The 15,310-nt window shown below is 52.9% G+C and overlaps 1 protein-coding gene across 2 annotated transcripts in view; it reads left to right on the forward strand.

Moving 5' to 3' along the window:
• Window positions 1–15,310, forward strand: part of STK32B (serine/threonine kinase 32B) — a 411,092-nt gene that overhangs the window by 372,218 nt on the left and 23,564 nt on the right. For both annotated transcript variants that reach the window (XM_050792141.1, XM_050792142.1), the window contains 3 exons: window positions 772–897; window positions 8,269–8,400; window positions 9,567–9,631. In XM_050792141.1, coding sequence (XP_050648098.1) covers window positions 772–897; window positions 8,269–8,400; window positions 9,567–9,631 — 323 coding nt within the window. The remainder of the gene's footprint in view (window positions 1–771; window positions 898–8,268; window positions 8,401–9,566; window positions 9,632–15,310) is intronic.

The raw sequence follows: 15,310 nt of genomic DNA on the forward strand, positions 1-15,310 counted from the left end.
GGTCTCGTCCTACCATGAGCTGGAAGTGAAGTGGAGGAGTCTCCATTATTTCCCCTGCTTTCGGGGGAGGCAGTGAGGCAAGTAACAGCAGCTCGCCCAAGGTCACAGCTGTTAAATGGCAGTCCCAGGGCCAGGCCTCTGAATTTTCATTCTTGGCCCCTGTGCTTTTTCAATAGATAAGCTGCAGGGTTTTGGCAAGTTGGGAGCCCCGCTGGGATGCCAGGTCATAGTCTTTGGCTGTTCTTATCCTGCGTCACTCCTTATTAGCTGAAACTCAATTAGAAGAGAAGCTAAAAAGTGTCCCCTTGGCTACAAATGAGGTCACTTCATTAGGTCACAGAGGTCACCTCGTAGCTGTCCAGGGACAAATTTTATTACAACTTGGTGCCTCCCGTTACCAAGTTGGAAATCCTAGTATGAGGCAACTAATTCTTTCTATTTGTAATTGGATGCTTCTGCAGACATCAGAGAGGCCGCCTGTTACAGGCTCCAGTCCCAGAAAGGAACGCGGGGGCTGAAAGTCTGGTCCCTGCCCCAACAGCCCCTCACTGGGTGACCTCGCAGAAGCAGCCTGACCTCTCAGTTTCTCCCTGGCTATAAAGAGATGAGTGCAGATGGCGCTTCCAACAACAGTGCCCCACACAGGGCACGACATCAATAGGGCATGAAGAGCAGAGGCCCATTAATTGCCGTGAGACCCCATCCTTCAGAGTCCCTGCTACCCTTGAGGGATGCCCAGTTCACGGAAGCTCATTTGTCCTCTGACTGCAGCTCCTGACCAAGGACCCTGAGAGCCGCCTGTCCAGCCTTCGTGACATTCAGAGCGTGCCCTACTTGGCCGACATGAACTGGGACGCGGTGTTTGAGAAGGCACTGATGCCCGGCTTTGTGCCCAATGTGAGTAGAAGTCCCACCTGATGTCATGCCACCCCTCTGCAGGGTCCGGTCCATGCCTTGGTGCAAAGCAAGACTTTGGCAGCTGGCCAGTGAGCCCTCTGCTGGCCACGGCTACCTGAGCACCAAGGGCTTATGTCTTGCTGGAATTCGGGGTGAACTTGGACCTGATTTCCAGGGTCCCAGCCGTGCAGCTTCCCTCCTTGTGGTAGGTCTTTTGGGGGTGCCAAGCCTTCTCTCTGTCACTGAATCCTACCCCCCTGTGCTCAGGTCCAGGTGTGGGGGTAGCAGGCTGATCTACTCTTCTGCCTCCACGGAGCTGACTGCCCAGTAGAGGAAGACAGGCGATGACCTACCCCGACAGGGCAGTCTGCACTTGTTGCACAAGCTCGGAAGAGGGAGAGGTGGGATGGGAGGGCCACAGGCAGGGACTTCTTATAGGGAGAGTCGGCAGAGACCTAGAGGTGAAGTGAGGGAACCAGGACTGCAGGGATGGGCACTGAGCCCTCCAGGCAAAGGGATCGCCAAGATCACACTCTTGAAGGCAGCAGAAAGCCTGGGTTTCAAAGAATAGTTTTATAGCATTTAAGGGAATAAACCAGAGGGAAAATAATAGGAAATGGGGCCAGGAGGGAATATATGCCACACCAAAAAGGCTTCCAGAGGCCACGGTCAAGGTTTTAGGTTTTGTCCCCTGGAAACTGGAGTGTTTAAGGCAGGGAGGTGAAAGCAGTGGATTTACATTTTAAAGGAGGATTCTGGCAGGAGCTGCAGGCTCCTGGGTCCTCCAGGAGAGACGCTGAAAGTTTGGACCTGCCTGGAAGCCTCCTGTGGTCCCTTCCTGCTGGGCAGTTGCATTTCTCCTGGAGAGAATTGCAGAGAGCACCTGAGGAATAGTGACAATTGGGGCAGAAATCCTGGGTGACATTCTGGTTCAGCCACCTCTGCCCTCTGTGACGGAGGAGAGCACAGCCCCCCCCACCCCCGCTCACCTGTCCTTGCCCTGCCCGGTGGCATGGTGACGGAGGAGAGCACAGCCCCCCCCACCCCCGCTCACCTGTCCTTGCCCTGCCCGGTGGCATGGTGATGGAGGAGAGCACACCCCCCCCACCCCCGCTCACCGGTCCTTGCCCTGCCCGGTGGCATGGTGTGAGCAGGAAAGAGATCACAACATGTGCTCTTTGTCGTTGCCTGTTCCAGCCCCGTATGATGTGAATGGAGGTGAAGACTCCAGCCTGGAAGGCAAGAGATTTCTTGGGCCCACTAGGCTGGTTCCTGGGGAGCCTCAGACGTTCCCGGCTGGTGTTTCACGTCATATTATTTTAAAGAATTCTGCCACTCCTTTTGGTGCAAAAGTAATGTTTCCCACATCAGTTTCTCCAGGAGTGCCAGGCTTCCAGACCCTTTTCGCAAACCGTGGTAGCAGCACACGCACATTTCTGAACACAGACCCTCCCCACAGCCTGCCCAGTGTTCACCACTGAATCCAACCGAAGCCACGCCTGGCTGACGCTAGTCTGTTCCTGTCCTCTCCCTGTAAGCAGTGGTGCATCCTCACCTGCTTAGCCAGTCCACCTGGTCCAGGGCTGGCCCTGCTCTCCCCTGAGCCCACCTTTCTCCCCACTTCCCTCCCAGGCAGGGCTCTAGACAGGCTATGTAATGGCAGGTCGCACAGTGCTGCGTCCCTGTCTCCCAGGCCTGGCCATGTGCCGTTCCCACTGCCTGGACCTCCTTCTACCCGCCCAGACCTGCCTGGCCTTGGGGACTCTGCCCGGCTGGAAGGCTTCCTTGACCCCGGGGTGGATGTGATGCTGCCTCTGAGTCCAGAAAGCTCCCTGGCTCTGCAGACACCCCTCGGACTGCTGTGGGAAACAGGCCATGGGGACAAAGTGTCCAGGGCAGGCTTAGCATAGAGTGGCTGTTCAGGTAGAGCTCTCCGCTGTTCTCCCAATATAATTGTTTTAGGGTTTCACTTGGCCAACTGGGAGCTCTGTGTGAGCTGTGTGTGCCTGTGTGGGTATGTGTGGAAGTGTGTCTGTGTGTGTGCCTGTGCATCTATGTGTGCCTGTGCATCTGTATGTATCTGTGTGTGCATGCCAGGGCACTTGTGTGTACCCATGTATCTGTGTGTCTGCATGTCTGTATGTCTGTGTGCATGCCTGTGTGTGTGCCTGTATGTCTATGTGTGCCTGTGTATCTGTGTGTGTGTGTATCTATGTGTGCGTGTCTGTGTGTACCTATTATGTCTGTGTGTGTACCTGCTTGTGTGTCTATGTATCTGTATGTCTGTATGTGTCCGTGTGCCTGTGTGTGTGTGTGTGCCTATAGGTCTGTGTGTGCCTGTGCATCTGCGTGTGTGTGTGCCTGTTTTTTTGTGTCTGTGTGCCTATGTGTCTTGTGTGTGTCTGTGGGTCAGCAGGTGTGCCTTGGGGCCAGGAGGGGCAGCTGCGGGGGCAATGGCAATGGCTTCATGCTGGGGACAGGCAGTCTCCATCCCATTTCCCACCCTATTCTGCTAGCCAATGAGAAAGTCAGTGTGGGTGAAAGCGCAGACCTGACTGTCACCATTCTGTGTCCGCCAATCACCTACACCCACCAGCACTGTCCTCACTGTCACCATTATGTGTCTGCCGAGCACTTACATCCACCAGCACTGTCCTGCACAGGAGCTGAACCCCTGGGAAGAAAACAACCCCAGGGCCAGCTGCCAGGGAGCTTACAGATGACAGTGGGCAGCCCCCACTGTGGATGACCTTTGGGGAGGGATCATTCTTTGGGATGGGGACTGTCCTGTGCCTTGTAGGGTGTTGAGCTGCACCCCAGGACTGTACTCATGAGATGCCAGTAGCATCCCCTCTGTTGTGACCACCAAAAATGTCTCCAGACATTGCCAAGCATCCCCTGCGGATAAAGTTGTCCCCAGTTGACAACCACAGGGCTAGGGTTTTGTGGAGCCATAAGCCAATAAGCCTACAAAGACAGAAAATAAACCATGGGGCAGTGCCCTCGGAAGGAGACCAGCAGGCTCCACTGAGCCGGGAGTTAAAGTTTGGGTCTCTTCTGCCATCTCTGTGACCTCAGGCGGCTGCACCCCAATTCTTCACAGATCAGAGGAGAAACCAGGGAGCCTGGGGAGTAGTGTCCGGAGGCTTCCAAAGCCTCAGCTCTGAGCCTGTTCCCCTGTGTTCAGAAGGCTGACTTCCTTCTGAACACAGGTTTTGGACAGCCCAGAGAAATATGCCCGCCTTCTCCATGGGCTCTGATCTGCCAAACTCAGGGTGAGACTGACGAAGGCTAGGAATCCCGATGCAGTCCTGCACATCAGGCACAGATTGCCTGATTAACGCTTCCTTGCGTGGCGTCTGAGCCTTCCCCGAGGCTGTGTGCTGGGATGCCCTGGAGGCAGCCAGGGCCAGCCTGTGGCTTTGCCATATTGTGTGCCTGCGCCTGTTGGCAGGTGCCTGCCTTTGCAGCCCCCTGGCCTGCCGCTCCTCCTCAGCCCCTCTCCTGCACACACCCACAGACCGTTGCACACTCACAGTCACACACACACGCACACTCATTCCCACGCACACATGCACACTTGCCCCCACACACAGTCTCACACACATACATACCCTACACAAACACATGCATTCACATATACACTCACCCACACATACCTTCACACACATGCACACTCCCATACAAACACACACGCAAGCCCCCCACCACATGCTCACCTACAGGGTCATGAGCCTCAGCCCCACCCACAGGCCCATAGCCTCCCTCTGGCTGTGCTGTCTCCTAGCGGGAACCTTGCACAGGCCGCTTCCTCTTCTGGCAATCCCTTCCTCTCCTTGTCCACAAGGCAGTCTCCTACCCCTCCTTCAAGACAGCACAAAGCAAGGACTGGCCCATTTGCCAGTCTCAGCGGAAGCCTTCTGTCTGTATTAGGCCATTCGTGCATTGCTATAAAGGAATAACTGAGGTTTGGTAATTTATAAAGAAGAGAGGCTTAATTGGCTTACAGTCCTGCAGGCCGTACAGGAAGCATGGTGCCTGCATCTGCTTTGCTTCTGGGGAGGCATCAGGGAGCTTCCAGTCACGGCGGAAGGTGAAGCAGGAGCAGGTGTGTCACGTGGCAGGAGCAGGAACAGCAGTGGGAGTGGGGGGTGCCACACATTCTTAAACTGCCAGATCTCTCACGAGAGCTCCCTCACTATTGTGAGGACAGCACCAAGCCATGAGGGATCCATCCCCATGAACCAGACACCTCCCACCAGGCCCCACCTCCCAAACCGGGAATTACATCTCAGCATAAGATTTGCAGGGAACATGCAAATTATGTCACCTTCTGAGTGAAAGACAAGCCCAAGCCTGGCCGCCCCTGCAGCATTCCCAGCCAGCGCCACCACCTCCCTGCACAGAGCAGGCCTCAGCCTCTCCCGAAACCCTCTGCACGGGTGTCTAGGGATACATCAGTGGTCAGAACACTCTGTCACAGTGCGCCTGCCATCCTGCTGGGAGCTTCGGAGGGTGGGGGCCCCGGAGTGTTGGCTGGCCTTTGCCTGAGCCAGCCCCCAGAACAATGGGTGACGATCGAAGGCACTAGAAGGCCTAAGTGTGTACTTGTCATGTGAGTGAACGAATGATGATGGCCAACAGGACTGAGCATGTTCTGTGTACCTGGCATTGTCCTGATAACTCTGTGTGCCTTATCTCGTGTCAGCTTCACACCAGTCCTGGGAAGTGGATCCTGTTAACGGCAATCTCAGCAAGGTTAGGCAACTTGCCCAAGATTTCCCAGTGAGAAATTGACAGAGCTTGAATTCAGATGGTCTACATCCAGAGTCTGCATTTTTATGAATGAATGAATGAGTGGCAGGCAAAACAGGGCAGAGCCTGCATTTTTATGAATGAATGAATGAATGAATGAATGAATGAATGAATGAATGAATGAGAGGCAGGTAAAATAGGTCTGGAGAGACCAGGGCCTGAAATTCAACTTGCTTTTTGGGGGAGGGCAACTTCTGGAGGACAGACATGTGAAATCAGGGAAGGGGATTATAGTTGAATTCCAGGAGTTGGTGATGATGGACAAAGCCCAGTGCCAGGCAGGGGAAGGGAGAGGCCACTGGCACCGCGAACCCACGAAGGGCCCACAGTAGGTCACAACAGAAAGGATGAGGCCCAGCCTCTAGAACTGGGAAAGCAAGGTGCAAAGGACATAGGACTCCACTCCATCAGCCCACGAATGACACAGTAACAACAACGGTAACATTTATTGGGCACCTACTGTGTGGCAGGGGCCAGGCTAGGAGCTTTTCTTGCATTTTCTCATGTCAGCCTCACAAACTTGCACTAGTGCCCTGATCTCACAGTGTGGAAACTGAGGCCCATAGAGGTTTAGGGAGTTCCTGGGGGTTAGGGAAGCCAGGACTTTCCTCAGTTCTGTCTGCAAAGTCCCTGTCTTCCTCCTGCCCCCAGGTCATGGCAAAGGCACTGACTGCCTAATCAAGTGGATTAGGCAGCATGGCCAAGGCAAGTTCAGCCTTAGGTAGCGAGACCCTTTCTTGTAAATTGGGTTCAAGGCCAGGAATCCTAGGGCGGTGAGGGGACAGCAGAGAAGCAGAGGGAATGGGCAGTTGTGGAAGGGCCACCGTGGTCAAGCAACCACTGTTCTGGAAGCTTGGCAAACTCTTCTCATCTGATCCCTCAGCAACCTCTGAGCCTGCCATATTTCACAATGATGAGGAAACTGAGGCAGAGAGAGGTTACAAATCTCCCTCAGCGTCACGCAGGTAAAAGGAGAGGACACAGGGCCCAGTGGCAAGGCTGGCTGACCCCAAGGCTGTGCCTCGCCTCTCTCCTTCTTGGCCAAGTCACAGCAGGCCCAGGTCCTAACAGGCCCAGGGACCACCACTGTAGGGAGGACTTGCTTCGTGCCTGGCCCTACTTGAAGTACTTTATAGATATTATATTATTAATTCCCTATATGGGAATGATTGTCACCTGAACTTTACAGATAATGAACTGAGTCCCAAGGAAGTCATGAAACTTACAAGGTCAGGAAGTAGCAGAACTGGGATTTTTCCCTGTGCAGCTCCAGAGCTGCTGTCATAGCCACCGGGCTGCATTGCCCTTGGGGACCGGCACCTGCGGCCGTCATCTGGGCTGCAGCTCAGGAATGAAAGTGGCTACCAGGAATCTGGGTCCAAGGCCCAGAAGTCAGGGAGACCTAAATTGCTCCTGACCACAGCGGGAGGAGCCCCTGGCCAGGAGCAGGGCCAGGCCTGAGGGTCAGCTGACTCTATCTAGCTCCCCGGGAGGAGCAGGGAACCAGGGCAGGAAGTTGGGCAGGTTTTGAGCTAAAATTGTATTCTTAAGTTATTTAGAATGATTTTTCTAAAAAAGATAGTCATGGCCGGGCGCGGTGGCTCAAGCCTGTAATCCCAGCACTTTGGGAGGCCGAGACGGGCGGATCACGAGGTCAGGAGATCGAGACCATCCTGGCGAACACGGTGAAACCCCGTCTCTACTAAAAATACAAGAAAATTAGCCGGGCGAGGTGGCGGGCGCCTGTAGTCCCAGCTACTCGGGAGGCTGAGGCAGGAGAATGGCGTGAACCCGGGAGGCGGAGCTTGCAGTGAGCCAAGATCGCGCCACTGCACTCCAGCCTGGGGCACGGAGCAAGACTCCGTCTCAAAAAAAAAAAAAAAGATAGTCATGACAGGACAATGTGCATAGGATAAAATAATAAGTGAAAAAATCAGATTCGAAAACTGAACTCAACCTAGTATGAAAAACAGGCATAGAGGCCGGGCGCGGTGGCTCAAGCCTGTAATCCCAGCACTTTGGGAGGCCGAGACGGGCGGATCACGAGGTCAGGAGATCGAGACCATCCTGGCGAACACGGTGAAACCCCGTCTCTACTAAAAAAATACAAAAAACTAGCCAGGCGAGGTGGCAGGCGCCTGTAGTCCCAGCTACACAGGAGGCTGAGGCAGGAGAATGGTGTAAACCCGGGAGGCGGAGCTTGCAGTGAGCTGAGATCCGGCCACTGCGCTCCAGCCCCGGCGACAGAGCGAGACTCCGACTCAAAAAAAAAAAAAAAAAAAAGAAAAACAGGCATAGAAAGGGGCCTAAGGAAATACCTAGATGTTAACAGGAGTGGGGTTGCCCCAGGGGGACCACATGTGTAAACAAATGATGTATACAGTGAGAACGTGTTGCTTTTTATCATCAGAAAACAGAAACAAAGGTCACCCGTGTATCCCACGGGGGTAGTTCATCATTACTTGTTGAATGAATGAATGATTGAATGAATGAAAAGAAAATTCAGTGATGGGTGGAATGCAGACAGACCATGTTTTCTTTTCTACTCCCCTTTAGAAAGGGAGGTTGAATTGTGATCCCACATTTGAGCTTGAAGAAATGATTCTAGAATCCAAGCCACTTCACAAAAAGAAGAAGCGGTTGGCAAAGAACAGATCCAGGGATAGCACGAAGGACAGCTGCCCGCTGGTGAGTGCTTCGCGGGAGAGAAATCCTGTGCTCATAGGGTAATGACTGAGTCAGGCCACCGTTTAGCAAAAAGCGGACGTTTCACTCCTCCCTTCCAATTACCTTATTTTGCCGTAAATAAAATGCTACCATCAAACAAGTAGGGCGAAAGAGTGAAGGAAGGCATTCACGCTCCTGGCATTCCTTGAGTGCTATTCCTACAGCAGGAAGCTTATGTAGCTCTAAGGCACAGGGAGGGACCCAGTGGTCCCGCTGCACCCTTGAGAAAAATGTTGTACTGCAGAGGCCCCCAGGGCTGCACGATGACCTTTGTGGGTCCTGGGCATTTTGCCTCTGTGGGCCTCTGTATTCGTTTCCTGGGGCTGCCACAAGCTGGGTGGCTTATAACAACCCACATGTATTCTCTCACAGTTCTGGAGGCCAGAAGTCCAAACTCAGGGTCTCCACAGAGCCTGGCTCTCTCCAAAGGCTATAGGGGAGGGGTCGTCCTTGGCTCCCCAGGCTTCGAGTGGCGGCCAGCCTCCTTGTCCTTCGCTAGCTCACTGCTGCATGACTCCAGTCTCTCCCTCGATCACCGCATGGCCTTATTCTGTGTCTTCACGTGTCTTCAGATGGCCTTCATATAAGGACCCCAGTCATTGGGCTTAGGACCTACCTAATTCACTGTGACTTCATCTTAACTGGATTACATCTGTAACGGTTCTATTTCCAAATAAGGTCACATTTATAAGTACTTGGGGGTTGGGACTCAGGATACATTTCAGAGGACACAATTCAACACACAACAACCTCTCCTCTATAAAAGTCTATTCAAAGTTGAGCCCCTGGCATGATGGTTGTGAATTTCTGGTTTTCCATGCCCCTCACGTGGTCCTTAAGTGGTCAGGGAAATAAGCTCATGAATTTCAGCCCATATTCCATTCTAACGTGGCTTTTACGTTGGATTTAATGGCTTAACTTGGAGAAAAGAATCTTTGTCCACCAGGCTACTCTTGGACACAGCCGCCCATGCAGTCAGGCCAGCCCCAGACACTTAGCTTGTCTTGTGCTGGTCCCAAGCATCTGAGGTTTCCATCTAGATCAATCTGCCATCCTCTGATGCTCCATCACCGTGTCTCCCTGGAACATGCTTTGTCATTTAGTCACCTCTCTGTGCTCTTTGACAGAATGGACACCTGCAGCAGTGTTTGGAGACTGTCCGGAAGGAATTCATCATATTCAACAGAGAGAAGTAAGTTCTTCATGCTGTACCCTTTGGGCAAAGCCCATCCTAAGTGACCCAGGGTCCCCCTGGCAGAATCACAGTCCCTGTCCCCCAAACCAGCCTTGACGATGAAAGGGAAGGTATTACTGGAGTGAGTCACAGGGCCCTGGTGGGGATGAAGCTCCTGGATTTTGAATTAGACAGGGCTGTGTTCTAATCCTGCCTTGCTGTGTGGCCTGAGCCAGTCTCTGGGAGCTCCCATGAGAGTGGGGGGCTGCAGCAGCCCTGAGCGGGCACACGGGAACACAGGCGGCAAGGCAGGCTCACTGTGATGAAGAGCAAGAGCCTGGAGTCAAGTTGCCTGGGGCCAAGTCCTGGCTCTGCCACTGCAGAGTGACCTTACCCTGCCTGAGCCTCCTCGTCAGCATCAGCATAGTGTGTCCACTCCTTAACACGTGGGGCTGTGAGAATTAAATGAGGCTGTTGTCCCACAGCACCTGGTATGGAAGGGGTTGTCAACACGGGAAGGTAATGACTTGTTATTAATATTTACTTGGGTAAGGTGGGTGGGCGATGCTGGAACCTTAGCAGCCTGGGATGGCAAAAGAGACACAGGGAGTCTGGGTGGGGCTAGATGGGGTGTGCCCTGGCCGTGGGACTGCCCTCTAAGGGGCTGGTCACAAAGCAGGCAGACACCTCAGGTTGGGTTCCAGCCAGTGAAAATATCTAGGGGATTTGTGGCTGTGGCTGACTTGTCAGAGCTGGGGCCCCAGCAGAGGCAGCCGATGAGCCCCATTTGACCCACACTAAGCGAGGCTTTGGGTTGGTAGAGGCAGATCAGAGATGCTTCCTGCCCTCCAGGAGATTCAAATATTCATTGACTCAAAAATTCATTGACTGCTGGCCCTTATGCAATCCCCAGTATTCAACCGTTTTGGTTTTCAGCAGATGCTAGCAGCACAGGGGATACGTTGTGAGGCCAAGGGCAGCCCAGGGCAGCCCAGGGCAGTGCATATCACAGCAGACACCTGGCTTAGCCTGGATGGTTGGAAGTTCTCTAGTTGCCGTGCTGAGCTGCGTCCTAAGGGACACGTAGGGGAAGACGTGGCATTCCAGGAGTGGGAACAGTGCACAGAGTAGGAAGATGGCATGGCCGACGCAGGGCCCTGCAGTTGGTTAGGAGGCTTGGATTACCAGAGCCTAGAGAGTTGGGAGAGGTGAGGGCTGGGGCAGGGATGGGTGTTTGGATTCCAGCCATGGGCCAGTGGGCAGGACAGGGCCCCAGCCCCAGTCGACACTGGGGGGACAAAGGAGGCAGCAGCCTTTCACTGACCCTGGGTGGCTACAGCTCTGAAGGCCAGTAGGTGCCCAGATCAGCACAGACACAGACACCAGGCTTGGGCAGCAAGCCTCACCTGCTTAGGGGACCACATGCTGGGGTCTCCTGGCTCCAGCCAACAGCACAGAAAGGGCCTGTGCAGCCACAGCCCATCAGACTTGGGGAAGGTGGGGGCTGACGTCGTGAGTGGTTTTGGAGCTTATCCCAATTTCCCTGCAGTCCTGCCCGCTCTGAGGCTCGTGGCCCTTCCCCCTGACTTACAAACCCGGACCCAGGAACTTCTGCTCAAAGAGCATCAGTGATCCTGGGCTCAGGCAGCCTTCATTCTCTGTGTCTGGGCCATGGAGTCCAATGAGAGCAGCTGCTGGCAAATGTGAGCCTGCAAAAAGCTAAGCTGTGCGGAACCCAAGCAGACAGCAATCGCATTTCACCTTTTGCTGGGTGCCAGCACACGCTTCAGTTTGGATTCTTCCTTTTAAAAGGAAATGAGAATGAGACATCCTTCCCTGTGTCATTTAGGAGTTGCGTCTGGCTGCTTTTAGCAGAAACCCCACTGTATAGGAGCTTCAACCAAGTCGATGTTTTCTTTCTCACATGGAAATGTGAATTGATGAGGGAAATGCAGTCGGCCTATGGACACCATTGAGATGTGTCATCGGGAATTGGAAGTGAGAGTGAGGCTGGCATAGTTTACAGGAGTTGGCAAAAAAGAAAGAGGGGAGAAGTCATGTGTTCCTGACAATGGGGAGCCAGGGAGAGCATGGCCATGGGGGAAGCTGTTGGCTGGGGTCTGAGCTGCAATTTCTGCTTCTTCATCCTGTCTTTGCTCACCTATGTGCTTTCTCCATGGCCCTGATGGCTGATAGGCTTCCTGTCACAGCAGGCATACAGGCTTACTGCCATATAAAGATATCCAGGTGAGAGGGCTTGGCCGTGTCCCCCAAGATGCTATATGAGCATCAGCTGACTCCATCTCCACCTCGTCTCGTGGGAAGAGAGCCATGCGCCATCTACGCACAGCCCTCCCTGCTGCAGTTTCTCAGCAGTAAAAAATGCCTATGAGAAGCTGATTCATGATGCATGATTGCCCCAAACCAAGCATTTTTCCTTTAAACAAACAAACAAAAAAAAGTGAGACCTGTTTATTCCTCCACTTCTGTCTGGAATCCCATGTTAGAGGCACTTGCTGTGCTGGCACTTGAGTAGCTGGAAAATTAAATCGAGCACCTTCTTCCCCACTTGAGCAGTGTGGTGAGTCGAGGGCTGGTTAGGGGAAGCCAAGCACCAAGCTGGGCTTGTCATCATGCTCCGCCTGGCCCACGTCCCTGGTGCCCAGCAGTTCTGCCTCCTTTCAGTCTCCGCAGACCTGGCCTCAGCCTGACACTGACTGCTCCTGCAGGATGTGCAGGCTCCCTGCATAGTGGGGGCTGCGGAGATAAATCACACATCATGCAGGAGTGCCACAGTACAGGGGCCAATCAGAATTGCCTGGGGGCCTGATAGCGTCTAGAGATGCTGCACCCGGCCATCAGTCTGACACTGACTGCTCCTGCAGAATGTGCAGGGGGTTGCCGGCTCCCTGCATAGTGGGGGCTGCAGAGATAAATCACACATCATGCAGGAGAGCCACTGTCCCAGGGGGGCAGTCGGAATTGCCTGAGGGCCTGTTAGCATCTAGAGATGCTGCACCTGCTGCAGGTTGCATGGTGTCCCTCAAAAGACGTATCGAAGCCCTAAGCCCCACTACTTCAGAATGTGACCTTATTTGGAAATAGGGTGGGTGCAAATGTAAGGAGATGAGGTCAGACTGGAGTAGGGTGGGCACCTAATCCAACATGACTGGCATCTGTCCTGACAAGAGAAGAGATGCAGGCATGGGGAGAAGACCATGGGGAGATTGCAGTGATGCAGCTATGAGCCAATGAGCGCCCAGCATTGGCGGCCGTCCAGAGCTGGGAGGAAGGACTGGAGCGGATTCTCCCTCAGAGCCCTCAGAAGGAGCCAGCCCTGCCCACACCTTGATTTCAGCCTCTAGAAGTCTGGGGAATACATTTCTGTCGTTTAAAGCCACCCAGTTGGTAGTACTTACTTATGGCCACCCTGAGACACTAATACAGACAATACAGCTCCCTAATCCATTCCTTCCCAACCAGAAGCTGAGAGAATAAGCCTGGGGATCTGCATTTTAATATATCCTGCAAGCCATTCTGATGATTAACAGTTTGGAATCTTCTGCAGGAGACAAGGGTGTCTAAGTGGTGCATCCTCTAGGGGGTTCTGAGTTGAGTCACAAGGACCCTGTCTAAAGCTGCGAACCCTCCCAGCTCCGGCTCCTTTGCCCTCAGGTATTCATCTGCAACTCCTATACTGAATTTATCTTGAAGATACATTCCTGCTATTCATGGTTTTAGCAAAAGTCTACTGGCTGCAGGATGCTCCTGGGGCCTTAACTTCCCTGCACAGCTGACTTCCTCTTGCATAGGCCAAGTATGCTTCCTCAGAAAGCTCTCGGGCAGAGGGACGGTTCCTGCAACTCCCACTGTGGTAAAGACACCATCGTCTGCATGAAGCAGCAAGTGGGAGCTGAGAGGACACGGGCAGGGCGTCCACTGTGTCAGCCCTGCGGGACAAATTCATTCAGTCATTTGACAGCTAAGTCATAATCCTGGAGTGGGCCTCACACAGAAATGTGTCTTCAGGACCCGTGTGCTCAGAATGTGCATAGCCTGCAGCAGGGAGGATTACCAAACAGTGCGGTGTGTGTGCCGTGAGGCAGACACACAGGGGCCACCGTGGGGACAGGAGGACGTGCCCTGGGGCTAACCTCTCTGGACCCTTGTTTTTAAACAGAGAACAAAATTAAAATTAGCACTGCCGAATTTTCTGGAAATGCAGCTTATTATTGGCTAATGGTCTCAGCTGGCAAAAGGCCACTGAGCCAGGTGGAGCATCTGCTTCCAGGGCTGGTCAGGGCTTCAAAGGCCTTGGCAGCTGAGACTTCCAGTGGGTTGAAAAATGCACCGGGGAGCCCGTCCTCCTATTCTTGGCCAAAGATCTGAGCAGGCCTGATTTTTCCAAGAGGTCTTTTCAATAGCATTTGACAACATTTTGCAGAATAAGAAGCTCCTGGTGAGGAAGGAACTTAAGGGGCATTTTCTATCTTTGCTATCTCTTGAAGAAACAAAAACAGATTTAAAATCATATAAAACTACCCTTGGAGTCCTTGAAAATATCTCATTTAAAAACTCTAATATTGCATTTGTTACACCAAAGAATACTATTAATACCAATAACAATCATCATTTGTATGTGACTTTATGGTTTTCGATCATGTTCCTTTAATCTAGGGTTTCTTAACCTTGGCATTGACTGTTGACATCAGTTCTTGGTTGTGAGGGCCGTCCTGTGCATTGCAGGATACCTGTAGAATCACTGCCCTCTACCCACTAGATACCAGTAACACCTTCACAGAGTGGCAACCAAAAATGTCTCCAGATATTGCCAAATGTTCTCTGGCAGGCACAGTCACCCCCAGTTGAGAGCCAGTGCTTTAGTCCTTACTTATCACATTTCCCTAAAAGAAATATCATTGGTATTCTCAAGGTCTTGTAATATGAAGAACCTGAACTCTAATCTCCCATCTCCTAGTTCCCAGGCTCTTTCTGCTAGCTGTGCTTTCATCCAGTGGTTTGGCAGATACTTACTGAGCATCTCCCTGGGGTCAGGTACAGGGGATACTGTTGGGAGCAAGGCCCCTGCTCTCATGGAGCTCATACCCCGCTGGCATGAGCTTTCATACGTGCAGGAAGGATTGCTTCGCACAAGTCGGTGGCCTTGAGGGTTCTCTCCAGTGCACCCAGTGGGCAGTGGCAGGTGTGGCAGAGATGGTCATGAGAGCTCCCTTTTATTGGGTGTTCACTCTATGCCATTTAGTCTGTATATCCATCCTCTGAGCTGGTTATGTTTATTCCCCCACATTTCACAGGTTAGGAAGCCCAGGCCCAGACTGGATTGACAGCACACAGCCAACAGGTGGCAGAGCCAGGGCTCCATAGAGACAGTCTGGCTCCAGAGCCCCAGGCTGAATCAAAATAGCCCCTGGCCATGTACATGAAATGTTGGGCAAGGAATTGCCATTCTCTCTGTAGACACCATCTGTTGGCGAACCCAGATGTTTCGGGTGCAAGATTATACAAATTAACATGACCTCAATGCATCCTTCTTACCCCTCCTTAGCCCCAGCTGGCTGTGGATGGAGGGTGCCCTGACTAAGGCCACAGCAGGGTAAACAGTCAGAAGATATTTAAAGGCTGGGCGCAGTGGCTCACGCCTGTAATCCCAGTACTTGGGGAGGCTGAGGCGGGAAG

This window comes from Macaca thibetana, chromosome 5 (genome assembly GCF_024542745.1).
Source record: "Macaca thibetana thibetana isolate TM-01 chromosome 5, ASM2454274v1, whole genome shotgun sequence".
NCBI lineage: Eukaryota > Metazoa > Chordata > Mammalia > Primates > Cercopithecidae > Macaca > Macaca thibetana.